This window comes from Neophocaena asiaeorientalis, unplaced genomic scaffold (assembly GCF_003031525.2).
Source record: "Neophocaena asiaeorientalis asiaeorientalis breed wild unplaced genomic scaffold, Neophocaena_asiaeorientalis_V1.1 scaffold229, whole genome shotgun sequence".
NCBI classification, from domain to species: Eukaryota; Metazoa; Chordata; class Mammalia; order Artiodactyla; family Phocoenidae; genus Neophocaena; species Neophocaena asiaeorientalis.
The window spans coordinates 3,311,606-3,337,802 of record NW_020174096.1 but is presented as its reverse complement, the minus strand read 5'-3'; the positions used below and the strand labels follow the sequence as shown (position 1 = coordinate 3,337,802).

General features: G+C 42.8%; 1 protein-coding gene across 1 annotated transcript in view; it reads right to left on the bottom strand.

The window, feature by feature from the left end:
• EGFLAM (EGF like, fibronectin type III and laminin G domains) overlaps positions 1-26,197 on the bottom strand; it is a 166,180-nt gene that overhangs the window by 109,754 nt on the left and 30,229 nt on the right. Inside the window, exons 2-4 of the mRNA XM_024754636.1 lie at positions 7,305-7,414; positions 6,050-6,133; positions 2,977-3,003 (exon numbers count right to left, since the gene is read on the bottom strand). Coding sequence (XP_024610404.1) covers positions 2,977-3,003; positions 6,050-6,133; positions 7,305-7,414 — 221 coding nt within the window. The remainder of the gene's footprint in view (positions 1-2,976; positions 3,004-6,049; positions 6,134-7,304; positions 7,415-26,197) is intronic.

Genomic DNA, 26,197 nt, shown 5'->3' with positions numbered 1-26,197 from the left:
TTTCACTGATAAAATGCACAACTTAATATGCTTCCGATTGCCTGACTCAAGACGGAGTACATCTAATCCTCAGGCTAGCACCTTGTTTTTCAGATGTCCAACTGCCTTTTCCATGTCTACTGCACCAGATCTATTCTCTCCATTCACAGTCTGTGATAGGAATGACTCTCTGCCCCTAGCATCCATTCTCTCCTTTCTTGTAATAGAACCCCTGTACATTTCAGTTGGCCCATGGCCACTCAAAGACTACATTTCCCAGCCTCCCTTGCATCTAGATGTGACCATGTGACTAAATTCTGTCCAACAGGATGTGAGCAGAAACGCTGAGGGCAATTTCTGAATTATCCCTTCGATAGTAAATGATATGTTCCCTTTCCCCTTTTCCTCATCTTTTGGTTAGAATGTGGATGAGGCAGTAAGGTATTTTGGATGATGGAGAGGCAGGCCAGAGGGGTTGGCAAAGCAATGAGATGGAAGAATCCTGGCACAAGGAAGCCACCAGAAGAGCCCTAAAATGGTTATATCCAGACCATTACATGACAGAACAAGAATGCACATCTTGCTAGGATCACTGTTATTTGGGGTTTGGGGACTGCTAAACTTTCATTCTAATTCATGCTAGACACAATGTTCAAAAACAACCTGGACAGTTATGTAAGAGGAGCCCCTGAAAAGAATGGACAATTCTTAACTGAATCCCTCTTCATTTTGCCATGATGAAACCGTGCTGAATGGCTCTGAACTTAAAAGCTCTGACCTTGAATCAAACCTCACCTTTACCTGCTTCCATGCTGCACTTTTCTCCTACTGCTGGAAACCCAGGTGGTTTGTTTCCAGAAATGAAGCTGTATGTTGTCTTGTTCACTAGTCTGGACAAGTAGCCCCTACACCGGGAGGGCATCCAGTGAGCACAGCTAAGAGGAGGCATGAACTGGGACAGCACTGGACTAGGAGCCAGGAGACCCAGACTCTAGAGCCCAAGAGCTGTGTGGTTTTGGGGATGCCACTTAACTTCTCTGGGCCAAAGTTTCAACATGGAAATTCTACAATTCTTCTAAAATAACCTTCACTGGCAGCTAGTAACCTTGGGTTCAACTTCACAGTTGACTCTATAAGTTAAGTCGGTGCCTCGGCTGCCTTAGTAGAAGCTGGGAATATTTAGCATCATTAGATGGAAGGCACAGGGAAATAGAAAAGGGTTATCTTCCAAACAGCCTTCTTCCAAAGGTCCAGAGGAAGGCTGTGCAGGCCAGCGTGGAGGGATTTCCATTCCCTGAGTGGTCACAGAAACAGAGTATTTTCCAGGGTTTTGCAAGAGGGGCAGCATTGGGGCTGGACAAATCTTCCTTGTATGGATCTACCCTGCATATTGCAGGAGAGTCAGAATCCCTGAAGCTTGTTCACTAGAACGCCCACACCTATTTACATATGCCCACAGGGAACAAAGAATCCCCCAGTTGGCAACCATTACTAATTGGCCTCTTCATTTTATAGTCAAAGAGAGGTTCAAGGGGGTTCAGTGACCTTGCCCACGGTTACCCTTGCTCTAGTGACAGAGCTGGGACTAGATGCAGTCTCATGATTCCTGTCTGCTTTATCCCTTAACCCTGGATAAGACCCAAATAGAATCACTATTGTGGGTCAGCCAGACCAGTGGACTCCAAAGCAGGGCGGTGGTGCATCCCCCTGAGAGAGCAAGACAACCTACTGAGATGTTGGAAGAAAACATAAGAACTTTCTACTTCTATTTTATCTCCTCCTTTAAAATGCTGTGGGATTTTATAATGTACACAATATATATGTAGAGTAGCAGATGTATAATTTACAAATACATACATATACGTATGTTGGTATATGTTCAAATATTTTTTAACTGATGGTATGCATGATCAAAAAGTGTTGAAGACCACCAGTTTAAGCGTCCATTTCTAACTCTAAAAACATCACCAAATTGTCCTGATTTGTTTTACTATTTATTTTTCCGGGATGAAACCTGCTGGTTGTTCTTCTAAGAAAAGGTTAAGTGTCAAATGCTAATCAAATCAGAAGCCTTTATATAGGCAGACTATCAAAGAGTGCATCAGGATTCCACATAATCCACCAGGCTATTTTGGTCATTTCTTCAGTTGAATAGAACCAATCCTCTGTTGGGCATTCTTCCAGAAAGTCAATCAACCACGTTTAGGTGACCCGGTTTTGTCTCATTGAGAAGGTCTAGGATTGTTAGAGGCAGTGAGGAAAGAAGAAGGAAAAGCGGGTGAAGGAGCCCCCCTCACACTGGGGCTCGCTAGTTGAAATATCTTCTCTCCTTTTCAATCTTTTTCACCTCGTCTTGGAACAGAACTTAAATTACTTCAACCTTTAAAAACGTTGCTCTTTACAAATAGCTCAATTTCGTTTCTTTTTATGGCTGAGTAATACTCCATTGTATATATGTGCCACATCTTCTTTATCCATTCATCCGATGATGGGCACTTAGGCTGTTTCCATCTCCGGGCTATTGTAAATAGAGCTGCAATGAACATTTTGGTACACGACTCTTTTTGAATATGTATAACTGATTCACTTTGTTATAAAGCAGAAACTAACACACCATTGTAAAGCAATTATACCCCAATAAAGATGTTAAAAAAAAAAAGAAAAGAAAAACACCTAGCAAGAAAGAAAATGTATGATGAGAAAAAAGAAATCTGGATTTCACACAAAAATAAAATTCCTTTCGAAAGTAAAAAAAACAAACAACCAAAAAAAAAGGTTGCTCTTAACCTTACTCTACCATGTGAGATAAGACAGTTTCTTTCTAAATGATTAAAAATTCACCCAGTATGCTCCACGACTGCTGCTTCCACTAGAACCAAGCACTCTCCGTGGGCCTTAATCAGCGAGGGAGATGCAGAAAAATCAACATTTTGATGAAAAGAGACCCCCTGAATCCAGGGTTGGGGCAAGGGTTTAACTTTTCGAAAGCATACTTACAAAAATCACCTGATGATCCAATAGTCCCTGGAGAGGAGAAAAAACAAAACAATATGAAAAGGAAAGGAAAGCTTGCAGGAACTAAAATGAACTTGTATAGTAGCTGCCCTTCCACCACGTGCAGCCAAGGGCAGCAAACACACACCTTGGCAATGTGATTTCTCTTGAACACTCACTCAGTTCTTACTCTGTGCCGCATGTGGTGCTGGGGGTTCTACGACCATGACCTTGTTTAATGCCCACAACATTAAAAGCTGCTGTTCTTGGGCAGCTTTTGGTCTTATTGGGAAAACCACATTTACACTGATAAAACAATTAGAGAGCAACATGAGACCAGATGTCATTTACATGCAACTTACTAGACAGATTGAGGTCTGTAGGATGCTACAGGATGATGTGATGGAGTACAGAGGTTCCCAAACTTTCTCTGTTCATGGCACCATTAGTATCGCCGTATTATTTTTACAGCACCTCTAATCTAGAAAAAAATCCCTAACGGTTCCAGTTATTCAACAGTTATACCCAAAAGATTTGGTATTAGTAGTTTATACAGATGTTGCTGTTTCCCGTGCAAAGTTCAAATATTCCACAAGGCCCCTGTGAGTTTGCTGCAGAGCCCTGAAGCACACAGGCTGGGAACCCCAGATACACTACCCATGATATAGCTCCTTTTCCAGTTCCTGTTTTGTCGATGAGGAAACTGAGACCCAGTAAGGTTACCCAGCTGGTTTGTTGTCATACAGGAATCTGAATGAGAGTCATCTAAATCCAGAGCCCCCTCTGCTGTACCAACTGCTCCCCTCCCGCTTCCTGACTTGCTGCCTTTATGTCTAGTCATCATTTCCTCTCTCCATGCTCTGTATTCTGCACCTCCCCTGCCCCTCTGCCCAAACACACAAGCCCACGAGCATGTACACACACATATGTGTTCATTCCCTCAGTTCAAACCATTCCTTTCGACTTGAATGCCCCTCTCTCTCCTCTGCCTTTCCAGAAACTGCCCCTGCTTCAATTCTCAGCCCCCCACTTTTACCTCTTGACCACTTGTTCCTACACTAATCTCTCCACCTTCAAAACCTCAGTCTGTCTAGTAAGTGGCATGTAAATGACATCTGGTCTCATGTTGCTCTCTAACTGTTTTATCAATGTAAATGTGGTTTTCTCAAAGAGACCAAAAGCTGCCCAAGAACAGCGACAGTGTGTTATCTCGTGCTGGGTGGAGAGTAGCAACCGGGCAAGTTTGTTGAAATCGGCAAGGTAATCGAATGCTGTAATTTGGTAGCATATTCTAACACCTCGGTGTAGTTAATGGAGAGAATATATTGAACATAAAGGCAATGGTCATCAGGAATAACAACTAACATCTATATGGCTTCTTACTTTTTACTAAAGGCTTTTACATGCACAATTTTATTTGCCACTCACAACAGTATAATTATGACACCCCTTTCATGGGAGAAAGTTGAGGTTTAGACAGTTTAAGTAGCTTTGGCCAAAGTTACCCAACCTGTAAGTGGAGGAAGGAGGTCTGGAAGCCCAGGGTGCCTGTCTCCCTTCCTGGCCTCTGCTTTCTGTTTGCACTGCAGTGGCCTTCCCAGAAATGCCAGAGTGTCGGGCCCGGGTTCATGTAATGGGGCAGGATCTTGATTTCAGAGGCACCGTGCGGGGTCCAGGACCCCTGTCACCAGCACCGTACCCTCTCTGCACAGGCTGTGCGTGAGCCACACTCACTGCAGGACAGGAGGCTGGGCAGCCGGGAACACCGCTAGGGATGGTGTCAGCCCCACGGTGGGGTCCAGGGGATCGTTGAAAGTTCTAGTGCTGTCAAGGGGAGATGGCACCTCAACCAGTGGTGGCCTAGGTGCAGCCAACCCGATCTCCCCACCTCAGGAGAGACCAAACCACAGAGGCTGGGGCTGAGCGCTCCTGAGGCAAATGAGGGGTACTTAAGCAAAAGTCTGAGAATAAAAGCAGCATGCAAAATACAAATAAGCCGAACACGTGCATCTCTTCTTCTTTGAGTCATGAGAGCTTTGGTAAAAATAGCCAGAGCAGGACCCGGAATTCAGTCTGCCCTGGGTTTACAGTCAACCGTTACTTGCTAACATACGGTTTGAAGAACGTTACTTCACCTCTCTGAGTCTCAGCATCCTTGTCAGGAAAATGAGGTCACAGTATAGTCGTAAAGATGAAATGGAAGAACAAATGTAGAAGCATGAGGGAGAGTGCCTGGCAGGTAACAGACTCTCAGGAAGTGACAGCTACTCATCACTGATGACAATTAAGTTTCTAGATGCTGCGCCCCACAGGCATTTACTAAATAGGAGTTACAAACACCACCTCTTCCTCCACCACCACTGTAGCTATGGTATTCTGGGCACTGATGCTAACTCCTTGTAGAGCAATTAGAAAGGCTCTAGCCTGTAGAATAATTGTAGTAGAATGGGGAGGGAGGCCCCGAGTGAAAGAAAAGAAAACAGAATATGCCTAAGGCGGAGAAATTCACCCCAAGAGACCTTGACAGGAAACAGAAAAGAAATAGATGAAGAGCCAGCAACTGGTTAGTGGAAGGACAGGATGCCGGCTGGGGAAGAAAAATAAACAACTTGCACGGTTTGAATATACATTTCCAATTACACCTTCTGCATTGTGTCTCCAGGGAGTTGAGAAGATACAAATGTGTCATATTTATTTATAAAGCTTTATTGGGATTTCAAAAAAAATCAGAATTGAATTTTATGGAGAAAAGAAGGGGAGAAAACAGCTGTAAGATAGCTGTTTTCTCGCAGGATAAATGGGGTGGGCTGAGTCCAGCATGGAAGCTGCCTTTCTGGAAGCTTTCCTCATATGGCTGCCTTTCCGGAGAGACACATGCACGTGATCGGTTTATGGCCACGAAAGACGTTCTAAATTCCAAAGGACTATACCAACGTTAGTTTTCATTGTTGTTGCTATTATTATTATTATACATTCATCAGCACATATACACACCAAATTAGAAATCCTTCCGAATATCAATGAAATGCCAACCAGGGATGTGCTTTTAGGAGGCTTCCAGGATGGAGCTACTCACCGTGGTCAGGGTATCCAGGCCGAGTGGCACACCGTGGGACCGCTCCTGCAGGGATTTATCTACGCCGACCTCAGAGTAAAAGACCTGGAAAAGATGCAGACATCCGTGTGAGAGCGGGGCCAGCACTTCTCCACCAGACCAAGGGCCTATGGTTCGAACTGTACTCACAACCACAGCGGGTCCTGAGGCACGCTGCCTCACCTCTCTCACACTAGCTCCTTGTCAGCAAACATCAGACATACCTGGCCAGGGCTGCAAACTCCTAAGCCTGCAGAGACCCAGAGGAAGACACGGAGTAAAGTGGAATGGAGAGGGCTGGGCCCGGCGCCTAGTATTTTCCCCGAAACCATGATTCTCTCAGGTAATCTTTCATTTTCCCACTTTTGATTCTACCTGAGTCTAGAAATCCATTTCTCTACTTTAAGATGACAACAGGACAAGGGTCATGATACATGGCTTCTCTCCCTTGGTGAAGGGGAGACAGGAGGGAATGGTGGGTCTGGGGTCTTATGGGGGGTTTACATCCCGGTGGGCAGCTCAGCTCCAGCAGGCTTGGCGCCCCATAGGAAGGTGAGCCTGGGGTGGCCAGCTCTCCAGATAGTCCCAGAGATTTCAGCCTTTCAAGTATTTATCTGAAATCTCCTAACTTCTTTTTTTTTTTTGGAAGTTTTTAATTTAATTTTATTTATTTTTGTATACAGCAGGTTCTTATTAGTTATCCATTTTATACGTATTAGTGGATATACATCAATCCTAACTTCTAAAAGTTGACTCATTTTTAAAAACACTGTTCAAAGAGAACATTTTGGTAAACTGTAAAAGGGTCAGTTTGTAAACTCTCGGAGGTAGGAATGCATTCTCTGTTCCCTTCTCCACTTTGCCTGTCCACCCGGTCATTTTCATTCAGATTTTACATTATTTTGTCCTATTGACAAAATAGGACAGCGACTCTCTATTATTTCCCATGTTTCTGCTTTAGTCTCCAAATTTAACTGTGGGCAGTTGGAGATCAGGAAGCATGTCTTCTACTGAGTTTATATTTTCCCATCCCAGAACAGGGCAAGGACTCAGTAGAGCCAACTGACTTTCAGGGCACTTACAAATGACCTTAAAGGGAAACATCTCTGGTTTCACGGAGGGAGAATGAAGCCCCACACGGGAAGGCTGGTATCAGGAGGCCGTATACAGGAGATGGGGAGGAGGAACAGTTACCCCAACACACCCACTACAGAAATCCCCGTGCCCAGGTACTCACAGTATACCCCATGATGGGGCTCCCAGGATGCCTTGGCATCTTCCACTGGATGCTGAAAGCTGTACAGTTCAGTGCCTCTAGCATGATATCAAGAGGCGGCCCCACCTTGCCTGCCCCAAAACAAAAGAGATGGTGTTACACATCCCACCTTGAGTACACTTAACACGAGATATAAGAGTGTGTGCTTACAGATGGAGAGCATACTTAAAGATGATTTCACAGGCCAGAAATGCAGACATCTCTCCAGGAGGCCACACCTGTGGCAGCTGACTTCACCAGACCTCTACTGACCCCTCCCAAACCTGCAATGGGAGGGAAATCAGCCCAGCTATCGCCCACAGTCCCTTCTTCTGTAACTCCTAATACCTCAAGGACCAGCAAAGGGAGATTCAGGGCCGCATAGACCAAGGCGCTTGGAATGCATTAAAGCAAGATAGTGAATTTTTTTTGGTTTACTCAGTAACATATATGTTTTATAGATATGTTATATAGATTCTGTTTATATATCTCGTATATTCTTACTGCTGAATATTTCAAAAATGTGGTTTAGTATAAAATGGGGTTAGGAAATTTCAAATGTTTTACTGTATTCTTACCTTAAATAATTTTATGGTTATAAACAATAAATTTTATGTTTATAAAAAAAACATACGCAGATTTCAAAATTTAGAAAACAAAACCAAAAAATTCCATCATTCAAAAATGAGTCCTGCCAACATTTTTATATAGTATACCTCCTTTTGGTTACATGGAATTTTTTGAAATATGTATATATATATATATACATATATATATATACACACACACACACACACATACAAACATGTTTATATAATGTATATATAATTTTAATTGTTTATTGTGTTCATTACATATAATATTCATATTATATATATTCAATATATATTCATAAATATTATTTGACTTAGTATATATAGCGTATATATATAAATATTAATATATATATAAACTGATAGTATGTATTTACTAATCAAAATAATTTTTTTAATTTTTAATGGCTGTTAGCTCTTCCATATAATGCATGTGCCATAATTTATAGTGTATCTCATTCCACTATTGTTAGACACAATTTATTTCTGACATTTTGCTATTTTAAATAATGCTCCATGAGGGCCGCAACTAGGTATGTCCTGTTCAGAGCACAGAGACTAATAAATGGAAGAGCTCAATAAACGTTCCTTCAGTGAACGAGTGTTCTTCAGTTTGATTTTCCACTTACTAATATGTCCTGATGATCTTTCTTTTTAGTGACTGTGTATAATTCTCCAGCATATCAGTTGGGATACTCTGTTTGCAATTCACAGAGATCTAATGTGTCCATTTATTGGGCTACTGCCGGGGCCTTCCACCACCAACATTTTCAATAACAAAATCGAAGGCCTTTCTGGTGGACCAAGTAACAGAGGTTCAGTGTCATCAATCGGCAATAACGGCCATAGACACCTACCACTGCCACCAGTGCTGTGACTCAGGGATTTGATCTTCAACTGTTCTCTGGCTCTGCCTTGGTTCAAGATTTAAAGTCCCATCTGATTGGCCAAACTTATGTCATGTGACAAACATGTCATGTGACCAAAGGATCAGAGAGGAAAGATCAGTTTTTTCTGGTTTCCAAACTGGAAACGGACAGGATGAATGGAGTCCCGGAAGTAGTTCTTCCACCAAGCCTATCCACTGTACAGGAGTTTCCCAAAGGAGGACAGGATCATAGGAAAAGAGTAGTGGGCAGTGGGATGGCCAAATACTCTGCTATGCAGAGCATGCACGGACATTAACTGTTACTCCAGTCATTGACATTTAGGTTGTTTCCAAAATTTCACTGTTAAAAATAAGGCTGAGAAGAACATCTGTGTGTGTGCCTTTTCATGCACAAAAGTCCAAGCATTTCTAGGAGGGATATCTATTAAAAATTATGAGTAGATGCATCTTAATTTTTAACAGCTACTAACTTTTTGCTCTCTAAAAAGGATTTAATAAATGAATCTTGAAGTACATTCAATTTTTTCATTTGGGTAAATTCTCAAAGCAGAATTTTTGTGTCTAAGATACAATTTCTCAACCTCCACTCTACTGACATTTCGAGCTGTATATTTTTTTGTGCGGGCTGTCCTGTGCATTGTAGGATGATGTTGAGATGCATCCCTGGTCTCTGCCCACTAGATGCTAGTAGCACGCACCAACTGTAGTTGTGGAAACCAAAAACACCTCCAGACATTGTCAAATGCCCCACGGCAGGCAAAACTGACTCCGGCTGAAAACTGTTGATCCAGAGAATGAATGCTTTAAAGATTTTTATAAATACAACCAAACTTACATCTAGAAAATTAACCAATTTAGAAGCTTATGGAGGTGTATGAGAATGCCCAGTATAAGGAACACATCTTCCCCAGATCTGAGTATTACTTTAAAATCGTTGCTACTTTGATAAGAAAGAAAGAGGAATATTTTAATATCTTCTTTGGCTATTTTTCTTCCTCCCTTCATGTGTTTTGTACATTTTTCAATTGAGTTATTTTTTTTTCCCACTGATTTAAAAGGGCTCTTAATATGTTCAAAGATCTGAGTCATTTACCTATACTTTTTCCTGTGTAGTTTTACATTTGGGTTCAGCTGTATAATTATTTATTACTGGGCAGTTTTATTGCTGAGTGGGGGTCTATGCTATCAAAATCTCAAGGGAAGCTGGGAATGGGGGAAAAGATAGTGGAAATGATTTACAGAATCCTCACAGACCACAGAATAACCAATAAGCACAATCTCATCCTAGGTCCTAGGAGTAGGACTACTCTCTTCATTTTGGGGAAAATTACAACTTATCAAGTTGGGCTACTTGGGTCAGTTCTTAGGAAACCAGTCCTTGTATCCCTTGTGGATCTGTTCAGTACAGAAAACAGAAAACTCTCTAGGTATTTTAAGCAGAAACATGGTTACAAAATTGGTGGAAAGACTAGGGGACTGGAATTCAGGAGTCTCCATTAGCTCTATTTTATAAATATGTAAATAAATAGGTGAGAAAGAGAGAGAGATAATAGGTAGATAGATGGTAACTAGCTAATTCGCTATTGCAGTGATTCAAAACCAGGAAACCCCAGCCTTCACACTTGATCCTGCCATTCTTACCATTACAATTGCCTCCAGACACACACGAAAGTGGTGGTGAACCTTGGAATGATGAGTTGTCATGTTTTGATGGCCTTGCTTGGCAGGAGAAACAGCAGCCGGCAAGTGGCCTTCCTCCCTTTCCTGCCTTCTGTAAGTCCTAAGAGTGCATCTAATTGGTGGGACCTAATTTACCTCCAGAATACTGACTGCAAGGCAGTCTGGGAAATGTTTGTATTTCTCCAGCCTTTGCATTACAGTAATGACACCTAAAAGGAGGGTAAAATGGATGTTGAACAAGCCAATCCACAGTATCCATGACATGCTGGTACCATGAAAAGCCTGAATTCTAATATACTATCCCCTTTATGTTCATATTCTCTAAGAAAGTATTCTAATCAAGCCCTGCTGGAACACAGCTAGATATGACTTCTATTTTTATCGGCATATTCTTTCATTTATTCAATCTTTCACACCCCTAACATATATTTATCGAGCTCCTATATGTATCAGGCACTGGCTTAGTCAGTGAGGCTACCTTAATAATGAAGAGACACAGGGGACCACCAACAAGTTAGCAGGACATTACAACTGGGTGTGAGGAACATAAAGGGAAGGATGGAGCACTTTGGTGGCACACAGCAAGGACACACCTGACTCCACCTGGCAGACTAATAAGAATGCGACAAAGTGGGGATGGAGAAGTGTCTCAAGCAGAGGGAGCAGTATACACTCTTCCTCAAAGAGTCGGGGGAAGCACCACATAACAGAGCGCCATGGTTGAGTAGATGTGGGTGGGGTGACGAATGAGAGTCCTGAAAGCTCCAAGGATTCTGCCTTGGGCAGCGCAGGGGAGGGGTGCGTGTCATCCACTCATCTAGGATCACAAAGGCAGCTTTGACTGCTGCTGGTGTAGGAGGTGTGGTCGTCGGCAGCTGGTGAGTGAGAGGTAGCCAGGTCAGACATTTGGGCCAAACACCAAAACTATCTCAGACGAATCAAATGGTTAAAGATGGGAAATCAAATTATGGAAAAGAATTGAATTTTAAAATCAGATACTTTTTTTTTGAAGATAAACCTTTCTAAGCTTAAAAGTGCTAAAGAGGGCTTCCCTGGTGGCGCAGTGGTTGGGAGTCCGCCTGCCGATGCAGGGGACACGGGTTCGTGCCCCGGTCCGGGAGGATCCCACGTGCCGCGGAGCGGCTGGGCCCGTGAGCCATGGCCGCTGGGCCTGCGTGTCCGGGGCCTGTGCTCCACAACGGGAGAGGCCGCGGCAGTGAGGGGCCTGCGTACCGAAAAAAAAAAAAAAAAAAGTGCTAAAGAAAATAAATCAAAAGTGATGGATCCACGTCTTAAAACTTCATTATGCTCCTCAAAGATTACAAAAGAAGAAATAAAAACAACAGATCAAAAGGTAAATAATTGCAGCAAAATGCAGGCCAAGGGATCCCTTTATTATAAAACTCATACATACTGAGAAAACACATTCAGGCCCTGAATATGTTTATAAAATATACACAAATAAAATATGAAGAGACAACTCCCATAAGAGAAAATATAGCTGATAAACACACATGGCAAAATATTGAAATTTGCTCGTTATCAAATAAATACAACTTCTTAAAATTGAGATGTCATTTTCACCTATTAAATTAGCCAAAAATGTTTAAGTGATAGTAACTAATGCTGACAAGAGTACATAAATGTGCTAGTCTCAAAAAATTACTTATGGCAGAGTAAATGAGCGCAGGCATTTTGGAAGACAACTTGGCAAAATGCAGTAATATCCAGAGCCACAAGTATGTTCCTTCCCTTGGACTCTCTGAGGTGGGATTACAGTCTGTCATGAGGAAAGAATCTTAAAAGAAGAGAAGGCTGCTCGCGTGAAGATGTTCTTCAGAGGGTCACTTGTGATATGGAAAGACCATAAACAATCTAAATATTTAGAAACAGGGCAAAAGTCAAGTCAATAATAGTACATTACCAAGATGGACTGTTATACAAACATCAAAAATGAGATTTGACTAAACACGTTACAGTTTCTTAGGATCGGGAACAGGGAAAGGACGTAGTGGGAAAATGAGCGAAATCCAAAGTCAGTAGTTTATTTGATAATATTGTACTATTACTAGTTAGTACTAGCACTAGTTAATCTTTTAGATTCGACAAATGTACCACGGTTACATAATATGTTAACATGAGGAGAAACTGGGTAAAAGACAGGAATTCTATTATTTTTGCAACTCTCTATAAATCTAAATTAATTTCAAAATTAAAAGTTTATTTTAAGAATGAGGCTTAAAAAAATAAAAAAATAAAAAAAAAAAAGAATGAGGCTTGTATCACTCTGTAGCAACAATTAGGATGTAGTGTTAAATAAAAAGTATACCCAATTACCATCAATACTGTTATTAGAGTCATACGAAATACTCATTTGTAAAATAACTGGAAGGCAAGAGTAAAAGGCTAATTGTTACATTAAGGTAGTTGAGATTAAGGATGATTCTTTTTCCTGTTTTCTTCTATTTAGTAAGCTTTACAGATTGTTATTATATTATTTTTCATAATTTGAAAAAACTACCTGGAAAAGTATTTTTACATTCAAAGACCAAATGTTGCATGGGCGCCTGTATGACCAGGCTCCTTCAGAACTAAAGGAAATCTACAAAATAACGCTTCATGAAGCGTTTGTACTAGTTTATACCAGGCGGTTTAGGGGAGGCTGCGTTGTCTCATGGTTGCTGTCTGTCTCTCAATCTAGCAGTAAGGTTAAAAATAGTTTGTAATTAATGAAGCAGATTTACTAGCTCTTAACCAAAGGTAATGTACCTGCATAAAATAATATGCCCGTATCACAAGTCAACTATCACAGTGAAATGAAGGTGTCCAGGAAAGAGGCTATTGCTGCCAAAAACAGTGCCACACAGATTTGTCAATCAACAGTGACTGAAGCACTAATGGGAGGACCTGATATTATAAAGCACACAGAACAGGCACTCTCTTGCTCCGCCCTACTTTGGAGGCTGGCCATAATCCAGAACAGTATTTCCCCCAATTTTTTGCTCCCTATGCCCTCAATTCTCGACAGTTCTGATTCTAAATTACATCTCACAATTATGTCCCTTTGGATATAACTGTGTCCAAGGGGGCATCAACATGGGGCCTCACAGGACACGAAGGCCTAGAGGATGGCCCAGCCAGATCTCACAATGTGTAGGGGAGGAGAGATGGGGTCATGAACATGGTCCTGGCCTCACATCTTCATGAAGATTCTAAACTAGAGCTGGTGGGGAAGCCAGTGCTCTGAGCATGCTGCCTTTATAGTATACTCATTCAGGTGTCCTTGAATACTGATTGGAAGATTTTCTTTTCCCTTTCTCAAAATAATTAACATGTAATGCTATAATTATTATTATTATGTGAATTTTCAAATCTTTTTTAAAAAGAAATAAAGTAGGAGAAAACTTTTGCTATCCATATATTTGATACATATAAGTATATAAGGAACTCATACAACTCAATAGCAAAAAACCAAATAATATGATTAAAAAATGGACAAAGAACATGAATAGACATCTTTCCAAAGAAGATGTACAAATAAATAGCCAACAGATACATGAAAAGGTGCTCAACATCACAAATCAGGGAAATGCAAATCAAAAGCACAAGGAAATATCACCTCACACCTGCGAGAATGGCTATTATCAAAAAGACAAGAAATAACAAGGATTGGCCAGGATGTGGAGAAAAGGGAACCTTTGTGCACTGTTGGTGGGAATGTTAATTGGTACAGCCACTATGGAGAACAGTCTGGAGGTTACTCAAATAATTAAAACTAGAACTACTATGTGATCCAGCTATCCCACTTCTGGGCAGTTATCTTTATCTGAAGGAAATGAAAACAGAATCTCAAAGAGATATCTGTACTCCCATGTTCATTGCAGCGCTATTAACAATAGCCAAGATGTGGAAACAACTAAGTGTCCATTGATGGATGAATAAAGAATATGTGGTAGATACAGATATAGATATATACACACATATACATAAAATGGAATATTATTCAACCATAAAAAAGGAAATCCTGCCATTTGTGATGACATGGGTGAAATTAAGGGCATTATACTAAGCGAAATAAGTCAGAGTAAAGCAAATACCACATTATATCACTTATATGTGAAATACAAAAAAAGCCAAACATAATAAAAAACAGAGAGTAGATTGGTGGTTGCCAGAGGTGGGAGAAGGTGAAAAGGTAGACGGGGTGGGCAGGGAGAGTGGGTGAAGGTGGTCAAAGCATACAAAGTTTCAGTTATAAATTGAATAAGTAAGTTCTGGAGATCTAAGATACAGCAAGATGACTATAGTTAATAGTACCTGAAAGTTGCTAAGACAGTAAATTTTAAATGTTCTCACCATACACACACAAAAATGCTAACTATGTGAGTGATGGATGTGTCAACTAACCTTACTGTGGTAATCATTTCTCTCTCTATGTATCAAATCACCACACTGTACACCTTAAACTTACACAATGTTATATGTCAATTATATCTCAATAAAGCTGGAAATAAATAAATAAATAAATGTATGGGGGATGGGATAAAATATAGCTGAAACGCCATTCTCCATTCCTCTCTTCCAGAGGTAACAACCATTTGGTGTTACATGTCCTATCCCCACGTGAGTTTGTGTACTCTGATTTTATCTGCACATTTCTTATTTAATATTTTTACTGGAAATAACTTAATTGTCCACCGGTAAAGGAAGGGATAAACTGGTTTATTCATACAATGTATCAGTATCCTTTCTACTTGAACATTTATTCCTTTAAAGAGAAAAAGAGATCTGAGAAAAAAGAGAGAGAGAATGAGAGAGAGAGAAGAAAAGTTTTGTGTATTTTAAAGCACTATTCAAGTATTAGCCAGCTTCTGGTCTTCCCCTCACTGCTGGCTTAGCAACCACCATTCTTTGGTTTCTAAATACATTGCCACTTGACCATGGGCATTTCAGTTTCCAAAATCTCATCACTGCCATCTGCTGATCCTTTTGTCCTGCTGGTTAACGCTCTTCGCCCCAGCTGACAAGCATTTTAGTGCAGTTTTTTAGGGACCGGTAGTAAATATGTTTGTTCAACCCACCACATGTCACCAGAAATCAACTGATCCTCATAAGAGTATGGGATAGCGGAAGGAGACATTATTCCCGCTTTACAGATGAAGAAACTGAGGTCTAGAGTCTACTGATGTAAGATCTTATCAACGGGGCAGGAGACAGAGACAGTGAGTAGTAACAAAGAAGAGATGATCTTCTCTCAACCCCTTAAAGTTTGTGTTCTCGGTGATTCTGCCGAACGTCCTCTTCTCAGCTCCACTACACTCTCTTCCTGGGTGCTCTCATCCCTGCCAGTCATTACCACATATATGCTGGTGGGCTCCCCCGTCCCCCCGCCCCGTTCCATTTCCCCAGCCCGGCCCTCTCTTCCAGAGGGCAGGTCTATGTACCCAACTGCCAAGTGGACCCAGATGTCACACGGGCCTCTCAAATTCAACAGGTCAAAAGTGAATTCATCATCTTTCTCTTCAACCTGAGCCCCTCCAGTAATCCCTATTCTGGTAAATGGTATCATCATCCACCACGACGTCCAGAAACCTGGAAGTCACCCTCGGCATCAAATTGATCACATGGAAGTCCATTCTCCGCTATTCATGGAGGCCTCGGAAACCTCCTCAACCCAGTGCCTGGAGCAGCGCCACCAACTGTTCAGAGCTGTGCTCGCAATGGAACTTATTTGCCATTTGTCAAGACTTCCCCCAAGGTTTCTCTGGCCTTTCCAGATTCTAAGGGATGTGGTTTCCCTCCCACAGTTCCCTCAGCCTGCGCCCTCCTCGGAAGAATGTGTGTTAGTAAACTGAACGGAACTTTTTTCAGCAAAGCAGTTGAAGGCCATAGGATCGGTGACTCTAAATCGTATGAGTAGGAGGGGCGTGTGAAGGGCCATCTGGTTGGAAGGAAGCATCAGAGGCCTTGTCTTATGGCATATTTGCATCGCGAGCACAGCATTCTTCTCTTTGTGTGTTTGTCTGGGGTGTCCTTGAAGGAAAGGCAGGTCTCCAGCTGGGGCCGTCTGAAGCTGTATTTGCAGGGCAAGCACAATATTTATACAGACATTGTATGATTATTGGAGTATCTATAGAGCGGGCAAGCTGAAGGCAGGAGCAAACCACCCGGTAGGGCCCCTCTGAGCTGGAGACAGATTCCAGACAGGCGGTGGCAGACCTGGAAAGCCCAGAGAAACCAGCTGGGAAGTCTTGAGGCTTGGCCTGGTACCAGCTTTGGAGATAAAGAGACATCGGAGTGTAGTCCCAACCGGAATGAACCAAGCAAACCATTTCTCTCAGTCTCTTCCAGCTAGGGAATGAAAGATGAGGAGTGAAACTAAAGAGACTTTCCTCACATGTCTACAACCTCTGAGTCATCAGGAGAAAGTCCAGTCATTTGACAGGGCAAGTCGAGCCCAAGTTACTCTCTCAAAAAACTCTTAAGGAGGCAAAAAAATGTTGATAATAGTTATAACACTGAGGTCTTCTGGGATTTGTATCTATTATGATATAAAAACGTATTAGTGCTTCCTCAACATTAAAAAAAAATCAAAGTGGTAGGCCACTTACACGTGGACTAAACAAGATTTAAGCAGTTAAGTACAAAAATAACTCATATTTCAGCAACTATGGTTAGAATGTTGGATTATATATTATATATATATTATATATAACACGCAATAAAAAACTAGTTTTGAAGAACTGTAGCATTTAAAACTAGTATAATGCATTTATACAATCCATCCCGAAGCTGTGTTCTTATAAGCTAAAAGCCATACTTCTTAAGAGATAAATAAATAAAAAGTGAGTTTCTTTGCCATGAGGGAGCTGTCTTCTTGGGCTTTCTTCTTTGGAGGGCTTTCAAAACCGTGTTTTTGCATTAGAAACTTCTGAATGATTAAGTCAATTTCTTATGGTAATTTTATTTCATAAAATACTTCAACTTCCTGTGTAAAATTCATCTCCGATTCAATTAGTTTTGTAATCCAATTCATAAAAACACTCCAAAATGCAAACAAAAATGTCATCTGTGACAGAAATACATTGCTCGCTTTTTAGTTATTTGATTTTCACGGAATGAACAGAGTTATATTCACTGATGCAATGGAAAATGCCCAGACTAACTAAAAATAATCAGGAAATTCTGAACAGGAAAAAAAATCTCATTTCCATCTTTTTGAAGCTTGCTCCAACTAATATTACTAAAGCAGCACTATGAGTATGTAACCAGAATCTGCCACTAGAGCCACTTTCAAGGTGATGCCTTCAAGGCAGTAGTAAAGATGTGGGTTTAAGACACAGAACAGTATTTGTTCTAGTGACCTAGGGATTCAGGAAATTCTCAGACACTGAGGGGCAGCATGAAATGTCTTCCAGAGCCCTCCCGGCTTCTTTTAGTGGGGGGTTTATGGTTCACATCACAATCATGCTTCCCTCTGAAATCCACCGTTCCAGCGTGTAATTCCACAATCCACCACTCCAGAGTACATACAATTCCAGGGAGTAATGCATCTTTCCAGAATGTAATCCACCCTCACGCAGTGCCTCGATTTACTCGTCTGCTAACCAATGGGCTGGATTCTATGATTTCTAATGTCCCTCCTACTCTGACATTCATACTTCCCTGAATAGCACATGGGGAAGCATCCACAGAACACTAAAGGTGACAGGGAAGAGAATCACTCAGAGCGGTTCCTGGCACAATTAGACCCAGACAAACGTGGGCCCTGATTTAGAAGACCCAGTTTGGATCCTCCTTTGGCCACACCACGCTCCTTGGCTGGAGTGTGTGTCCCAGGCCAGGAGGACATGCCTAGAAGAGCCTGGGGCCCCTCCGCTCATGGACCACTCCCTGAGCACACAAGACCCTGGGTTCCCCGCCTGGAGAGTCCTGAGCCTGTGTCCTGGTCCGCAGTGGCCTCTTCCCTGGGTCTGTCCTTCTGGGGGGGACCTGTGCTGCCGGTGTGTGCACTCTCAGTGATGGGGTGACCAGTGGGTCACTGTGTGCCAGGACGACCAGCGGACGGAGCTGGGTTGTTGGTTGCGGTGCCCACGTGTGTGCACAGGCGCAGCCTCCAGGGAGGGGCAGAGCAAGCAGAGCAGCAGACCGGGCCTCAGGGACCAGTCCTGTCCACACTGCCTCTTTCGAAGTGGAAATTCAGGGAGGCTGAGAAATCTAAATTTGAACCCGGTCTTCCAGGTCATTATGAAAGTATATTTGTCAAGGCGGAAGGAGAGAAAATCTTGCATCTAACTGTTTATTTTGTGAATGAATTGTAAGTTTTTACAGGTGGTAGGTAGGTGTCCCTTTGAACTCTTGCTCTAGATGCACTAGCATTAGGGGCAGGCCCAGCTCGAGCATCACGCAGCTTCATAAACTGGGCTCAGCTGGGTTGTGAGGGGATCTTGCAGAGGAGTCCTTCCGGCCCAGCTGCGGACTTCCAGCGAAGGGAAATCTAGCCGAGAGCCTCTAACAGCAGTTCCTGGTCACGGTCAGCAAGGCAAATAAAGCACATGCCAGAAATGGAGAAGGACGCTGGAGACAGCGCCAGCACCAGAGAGCTGGCAACCTACTGGAGTAACAATTAGACGGTGGACTTCGAGGCCCCGCTCTCCCCTAACTCCAGGTGTGTTACAGAGGGTTAAGGCCCAAACCAGCTTCTGAGCGCCTACTGGGCGCGACCACACCTTGTGACTCTTTGCTGTCACTGGGGCAGGCTCACTCTGACCACGTCATCCGAAAAAGCAAGCAGGAAGGCTGAGTCTCCACTCGCCAGCCTCCTGTTGCCACACACACGTGCACACGCATGCACACACAGGCATACACATACACACATGCGTATCCTCCCCATCACAAGCAGAAGTCATTTAAATCATTTTACAATGATTCATTGCTAAGATCACTTAACACGGGAGAGGGACAAAGAGACTCAGACTGGGAAACTTGACAAAAGCGTCTGGACAAGAGTATAGAGCAGAAGACTCGAAGCTAGAAGGGAGTTCCAAATTCATCTCATCCAGCGGTTCTCCGACGTTTGGGAGCATCCGAATCACCTGACAGGCTGGAGTAATAGATTGCGGGCCCCGCCTGGAACTTCTGATTAAGGAGGTAAGGGATGGGGCCCAAGAATTTGCGTTTCTAACATGCTCCCAGGGGATGCTGGCACTGCTAGTTCCTAAACCACAGGGTGAGAACCACTGCTTTGGCCTACCCTCTGATCTTAATGATGGGGAAATTAAAACTCAGAGCAGCTAAACGCCGTGTGAGATCTCAGCAGCTAGTGAAAAACTGACACTAAAGCCTTATTTGTTCAGTCCCTAGCCAGCAGCTTTGGAGCTTCTCGCAGGTACTTCCGAATTTCACGAAGCTGTCGAGGCTTTCGGTTGGACGCTGGCCTCCTCTCAGGTTGTACCAGTAACTCTCAACCCTTTTTGCTGCTTCAACGTAATCACATTCCCCTTAGAGGACATCTCAATGGTGGTAGTTTAGGGAGGATGCCCATATGGGGTATTTCAAAATCTCTAAATGTCTGGGTCAAGGACACTGATGCCCAGAGTCTGAAGAAGCTCCCCAGGTGGTCCTGATGTACACCTGCCCCTGGCTGAGCCCTACTGTGAGTCCCATTCTTCCAGGTGGTCTCATCCATTCCCACAGTATCTCCAAGCACCTGCCCAGTGTATCTTTTCAAGTAAGCCCCGCATATCTAACTAAGCATTTCAGCCTTGATGGTTCACAGACACCTCAAACTCCAAATGTTCTAGATTAAAACCATATTCAGTCTGCAAATCTCCTCTCCCACGTTCCTCACAGTCCAAAAATCTGGGAGCATCTTTATCAAGATACATCACCACCCACCATGCTGCCCCCAACAGACCATAGAATGTAAGCTCCATGAGGGCCAGGCCTTTTGTGGTCATCCTTTATCCTCGGCACCTATAGTAGTCTCTAGAACATAATAGGCATTACAGAAATATTAGCTGTCTGATTGACTAAATGACTGACTGAATAAATCCACATCTTCCTTGTAGTGCTACTGCCATGACCTTAGTTCAGCCTCCTATCAAACTGTACTAACATCCCCAAATTAGCCACAAACCTGAATTTGCTCTCCCAGGTACCCAAGTTACCACAAGGACTGCTAGAAAAAAGAAATCATGGTGGCAAGAATGGGTCACATCTCCATCACTAGATCTCTGGTTGAGACCAGAGGCCATTTGCTCTAGGTCAGAGACCCACTGAGACCTGTGGGTCATTCCCAATCTGAGGTATAAATAGATAGACCTCAGATAGAGATACAGATACCTCTAAGCAGCAGGGGTCTGCTGCAGGAAACATGGTCATCTTTCCAAAGAGGGTATGGAAGTGAAACAGGAGGGAAGGGAGCAGGACGCAACTTCTAAAAGAATGACATAGCCGTAGGACAAGACAAAACTGGTTAGAACCAACTAGGTCCAAGATGGCAGAAGGTTCAACCTTCAGTAGACCTTGAGCCTCATTATATGCTCATCATAATACATTAGCATCTAAATGACACACCCGTAGGCACCATGACAGTTCCGAGGGCCACCACACAAGGTCAAAAAGTGGGTGGTGGCCCAGTTCCTGGAAATCTCACCTCTTCTGCAAATTAGTTGGAATAATCCTCCTACTCACTAGCCTATGAAATTACGCAGCCCATAAAAACTAACCGCCCTGGGGGACCTTCAACATGGCAGAGGAAGACATGGAGATCACCTTTCTCCCCAAAAATACATCAGAAATACATCTACACGTGGAACAACTCCTACAGAACACCTACTGAATGCTAGCAGAAGACCTCAGACTTCCTAAAAGGCAAGAAACTCCCCACATACCTGGCCATGTGGCTGACAGGGTCTTGGTACTCCAGCCAGGTGTCAGGCCTGAGCTTCTGAGGTGGGAGAGCCGAGCTCAGGACATTGGTCCACCAGAGACCTCCAAGCCCCATGTAATATCAAATGGCGAAAGCTCTCCTAGAGATCTCCATCTCAACGCTAAGACCCAGCTCTACTCAACGACCAGCAGGCTACAGTGCTGGACACCCTATACCAAAAAGCTGGCAAGACAGGAACACAACCCCACCCATTAGCAGAGAGGCTGCCTAAAATCATAAGTTCAGACACCCCAAAACACACCACCAAACAAAGTCCTGCCCACCAGAAGGACAAGATCCAGCCTCATCCACCAGAACACAGGCACCAGTTACCTCCACTAGGAAGCCTACACAACCCAGCTTTCCAACAAATGCTAAAGGAACTTCTCAAGGCAGGAAACACAAGAGAAGGAAAAGACCTACAAATACAAACCCAAAACAATTAAGAAAATGGTAATAGGAACATACATATTGATAATTACCTTAACTGTAAGTGGATTAAATGCTCCAACCAGAAGACACAGACTAGCTGAATGGATATAAAAATAAGATCAGAAAAGAAATCATAAAGATCAGATCAGAAAAAAATGAAAAAGGAGATTGGATCAATATGGTGGAGTAGAAGGACCTGCTCTCACTCCCTCTTGTGAGAGCACTGGAATCACAACTAACTGCTGAACAATCATCAAGAGGAAGACACTGAAACTCACCAAAAGAGATACCTCACATCCAAAGACAAAGGAGAAGCCACAGTGAGATGGTAGGAGGGGCGCAATCACAGTAAAATCAAATCCCATAACTGCTGGGTGGGTGACTCACAAGCTGGAGAACATTTAGACCACAGAAGTCCACCCACTGGAGGGAAGGTTCTGAGCCCCACGTCAGGCTTCCCAACCTGGGGGTCCAGCAATGGGAGGAGGAATTCCTAGAGAATCAGACTTTAAAAGCTAGCGGGATTTGACTGTAGGACTTCAACACGACTGGGGGAAACAAAGACTCCACTCTTGGAGGGCACACACAAGGTACTGTGCACATCGGGACCCAGGGGAAGGAGCAGTGACCCCATAGGATACTGAACCAGACCTACATGCTAGTGTTGGAGGGTCTCCTTCAGAGGCGGGTGGTGGCTGTGTCTCACTGTGAGGACAAGGACACTGGCAGCAGAAGTTCTGGGAAGTACTCCTTGGTGTGAGCCCTGCCATTAGCCACACCAAAGATCCCAGGAAGACTCAGTGTTGGGTCGCCTCAGGCCGAACAACCAACAGGGAGGGAACCCAGGTCCAGCTATCAGCAGACAAGCAGATTAAAGTTTTACTGAGCTCTGCCCACCAGAGCAACACCCAGTTCTACCCACCCCCAGTCCCTACCACCAGAAAACTTGAACAAGCCTCTTAGATAGCCTCATCCACCAGAGGGCAGAGAGCAGAAGCAAGAAGAACTACAATCCTGCAGCCTGTGGAACAAAAAGCATATTCACAGAAGGTAGACAAGAAGAAAAGGCAGAGGGCTATGTAGCAGATGAAGGAACAAGATAAAACCCCAGAAAAACAACTAAATGAAGTGGAGATAGGCAACCTTCCAGAAAAAGAATTCAGAATAATGATGGTGAAGATGATCCCGGACCCCAGAAAAACAATGGAGGCCAAGACGGAGAAGATGCAAGAAATGTTTAACAAAGACCTAGAAGAATTAAAGAACAAGCAAACAGAGATGAACAATACAATAACTGAAATGAAAAATACACCAAAAGGAATCAATAGCATAATAACTGAGGCAGAAGAACGGATAAGTGACCTGGAAGACAGAATGGTGGAATTCATTGATGTGGAAGGCAATAAAGAAAAAAGAATGAAAACAAATGAAGACAGCCTAAGAGAACTCTGGGACAACATGAAACGCAAGAACATTCATATAATAGGGGCCCCAGAAGGAGAAGAGAGAAAGGACCTGAGAAAATATTTGAAGAGATTATAGTTGAAAATTTCCCTAACATGGGAAAGGAAATAGCCACCCAAGTCCAGGAAGCACAGAGAGCCCCAGGCAGGAAAAACACAAGGAGAAGCATGCCGAGACACACAGTAATCAAACTGACAAAAATTAAAGACAAAGAAAAATTATTGAAAGCAACAAGGGAGAAACTAAAAATAACATACAAAGGAAATCCCAAAAGGTTAACAGCTGATTTCTCAGCAGAAAATCTACAAGCCAGAAGGGAGTGGCATGATAAATTTAAAGTGATGAAAGGGAAGAACCTACCACCAAGAGTACTCCACCCAGCAAGTATCTCACTCAGATTTGTCGGAGAAATCAAAAGCTTTACAGACAAGCAAAAGCTAAGAGAATTCAGCACCACGAAACCAGCTCTACAACAAATGCTAAAGGAACTTCTCTAAGTGGGAAACACAAGAGAAGAAAATGACCTACAAAAACAAACCCAAAACAATTAAGAAAATGGCAATAGGAACATAAACGTGAATGGATTAAATGCTCCAACCAAAAGACACAGGCTCGCTGAATGGATACAAGAACAAGACCCATATATATGCTGTCTACAAGAGACCCATTTCAGACCTAGGGACACCTACAGACTGAAAGATATTCAGTGGAAAAAGATATTCCATGCAAAAGGAAATCGAAAGGAAGCTGGAGTAGCAATACTCACATCAGATAAAATAGATTTTAAAATAAAGAATGTTACAAGAGACATGAAGGACACTACATAATGATCAAGGGATCAATCCAAGAAGAAGATATAACAATTATAAATATATATGCACCCAATATAGGAGGACCTCAATACTTAAGGCAACTGCTAACAGCTATAAAAGAGGAAATCGACAGTAACACAATAATAATGGGGGACTTTAACACCTCACTTACACCAATGGACAGATCATCCAAACAGAAAATTAATAAGGAAACACAAGCTTTAAATGACACAATAGACCAGATAGATTTAATTGATATTTATAGGACATTCCACCCAAAAACAGTAGATTACACTTTCTTCTCAAGTGTGCACGGAACATTCTCCAGGATGGATCACATCTTGGGTCACAAACCAAGCCTCCATAAATTTAAGAAAATTGAAATTATATCAAGCATCTTTTCTGACCACAACGTGATGAGATTAGAAATCAATTACAGGGAAAAAAATGTAAAAAACACAAACACATAGAGGCTAAACAATACGTTACTAAATAACCAAGAGATCACTGATGAAATCAAAGAGGAAATCAAAAAATACCTAGAGACAAATGACAATGAAAACATGATGACCCAAAGCCTATGGGATGCAGCAAAAGCAGTTCTAAGAGGGAAGTTTATAGCAAAACAAGCCTACCTCAAGAAACAAGAAAAATCTCAAATAAACAATCTAACCTTACACCTAAAGGAACTAGAGAAAGAAGAAAAAACAAAACCCAAAGTTAGCAGAAGGAAAGAAATCATAAAGATCAGGGCAGAAATAAATGAAATAGAAACAAAGAAAACAATAGCAAAGATCAATAAAACTAAAAGCTGGTTCTTTGAGAAGATAAACAAAACTGATAAACCATTAGCCAGATTCATCAAGAAAAAGAGGGAGAGGACTCAAATCAATAAAATTAGAAATGAAAAAGGAGAAGTTACAACAGACACTGCAGAAATACAAAGCATCCTAAGAGATTACTACAGGCAGCTCTATGGCAAAAAATGGACAACCTGGAAGAAATGGACAAATTCTTAGAAAGGTATAACCTTCCAAGACTGAACCAGGAAGAAATAGAAAATATGAACAAACCAATCACAAATAATGAAATTGAAACTGTGATTAAAATCCTCCAACAAATAAAAGTCCAGGACCAGATGGCTTCACAGGTAAATTCTATCAAACATTTAGAGAAGAGCTAACACCATCCTTCTCAAACTCTTCCCAGAAGTTGCAGAGGCAGGAACCCTCCCAAACTCATTCTACAAGGCCACCATCACCCTGGTACCAAAACCAGACAAAAATAATACAAAAAAAGAAAATTACAGACCAATACCACTGATGAACGTAGATGCAAAAATCCTCAACAAAATCCTAGCAAACAGAATCCAACAACACATTAAAAGGATCATACACCATGATCAAGTGGGATTTATCCCAGGGATGCAAGGAATCTTCAATATACCCCAATCAATCAATGTGATACACCATATTAACAAATTGAAGGAGAAAAACCATATGATCATCTCAACAGATGCAGAAAAAGCTTTTGACAAAAATCAACACCAATTTATGATAAAAACTCAGTTGGCACAGAGGGAACCTACCTCAAGAGCGCAGCGACGGAGGTGCGGAGGGCAAAGCGGAGAGATCCCCACACAGAGGATCAGGGCTCACCGGCACTCACCAGCCCAAGAGGCTTGTCTGCTCACCCGCCGGGGCGGGCGGGGTTGAGAGTTGAGGCTTGGGCTTCGGTAGGAGCGCAGGGAGAGGACTGGGGTTGGTGGCGTGAACACAGCCTGCAGGGGGTTAGTGCGCCACGGCTAGCCGGGAGGGAGTCCGGGAAAAGGTCTGGACCTGCCGAAGAGGCAAGAGACTTTTTCTTCCCTCTTTGTTTCCTGGTGCGCGAGGAGAGGGGATTAAGAGCGCTGCTTAAAGAAGCTCCAGAGACGGGCGCGAGCCGCGGCTAAGAGCGCAGACCCCAGAGACGGGCAGGAGACGCTAAGGCTGCTGCTGCCACCACCAAGAAGCCTGTGTGCGAACACAGGTCACTATCCACACCTCCCTTCCGGGGAGCCTGTGCAGCCCGCC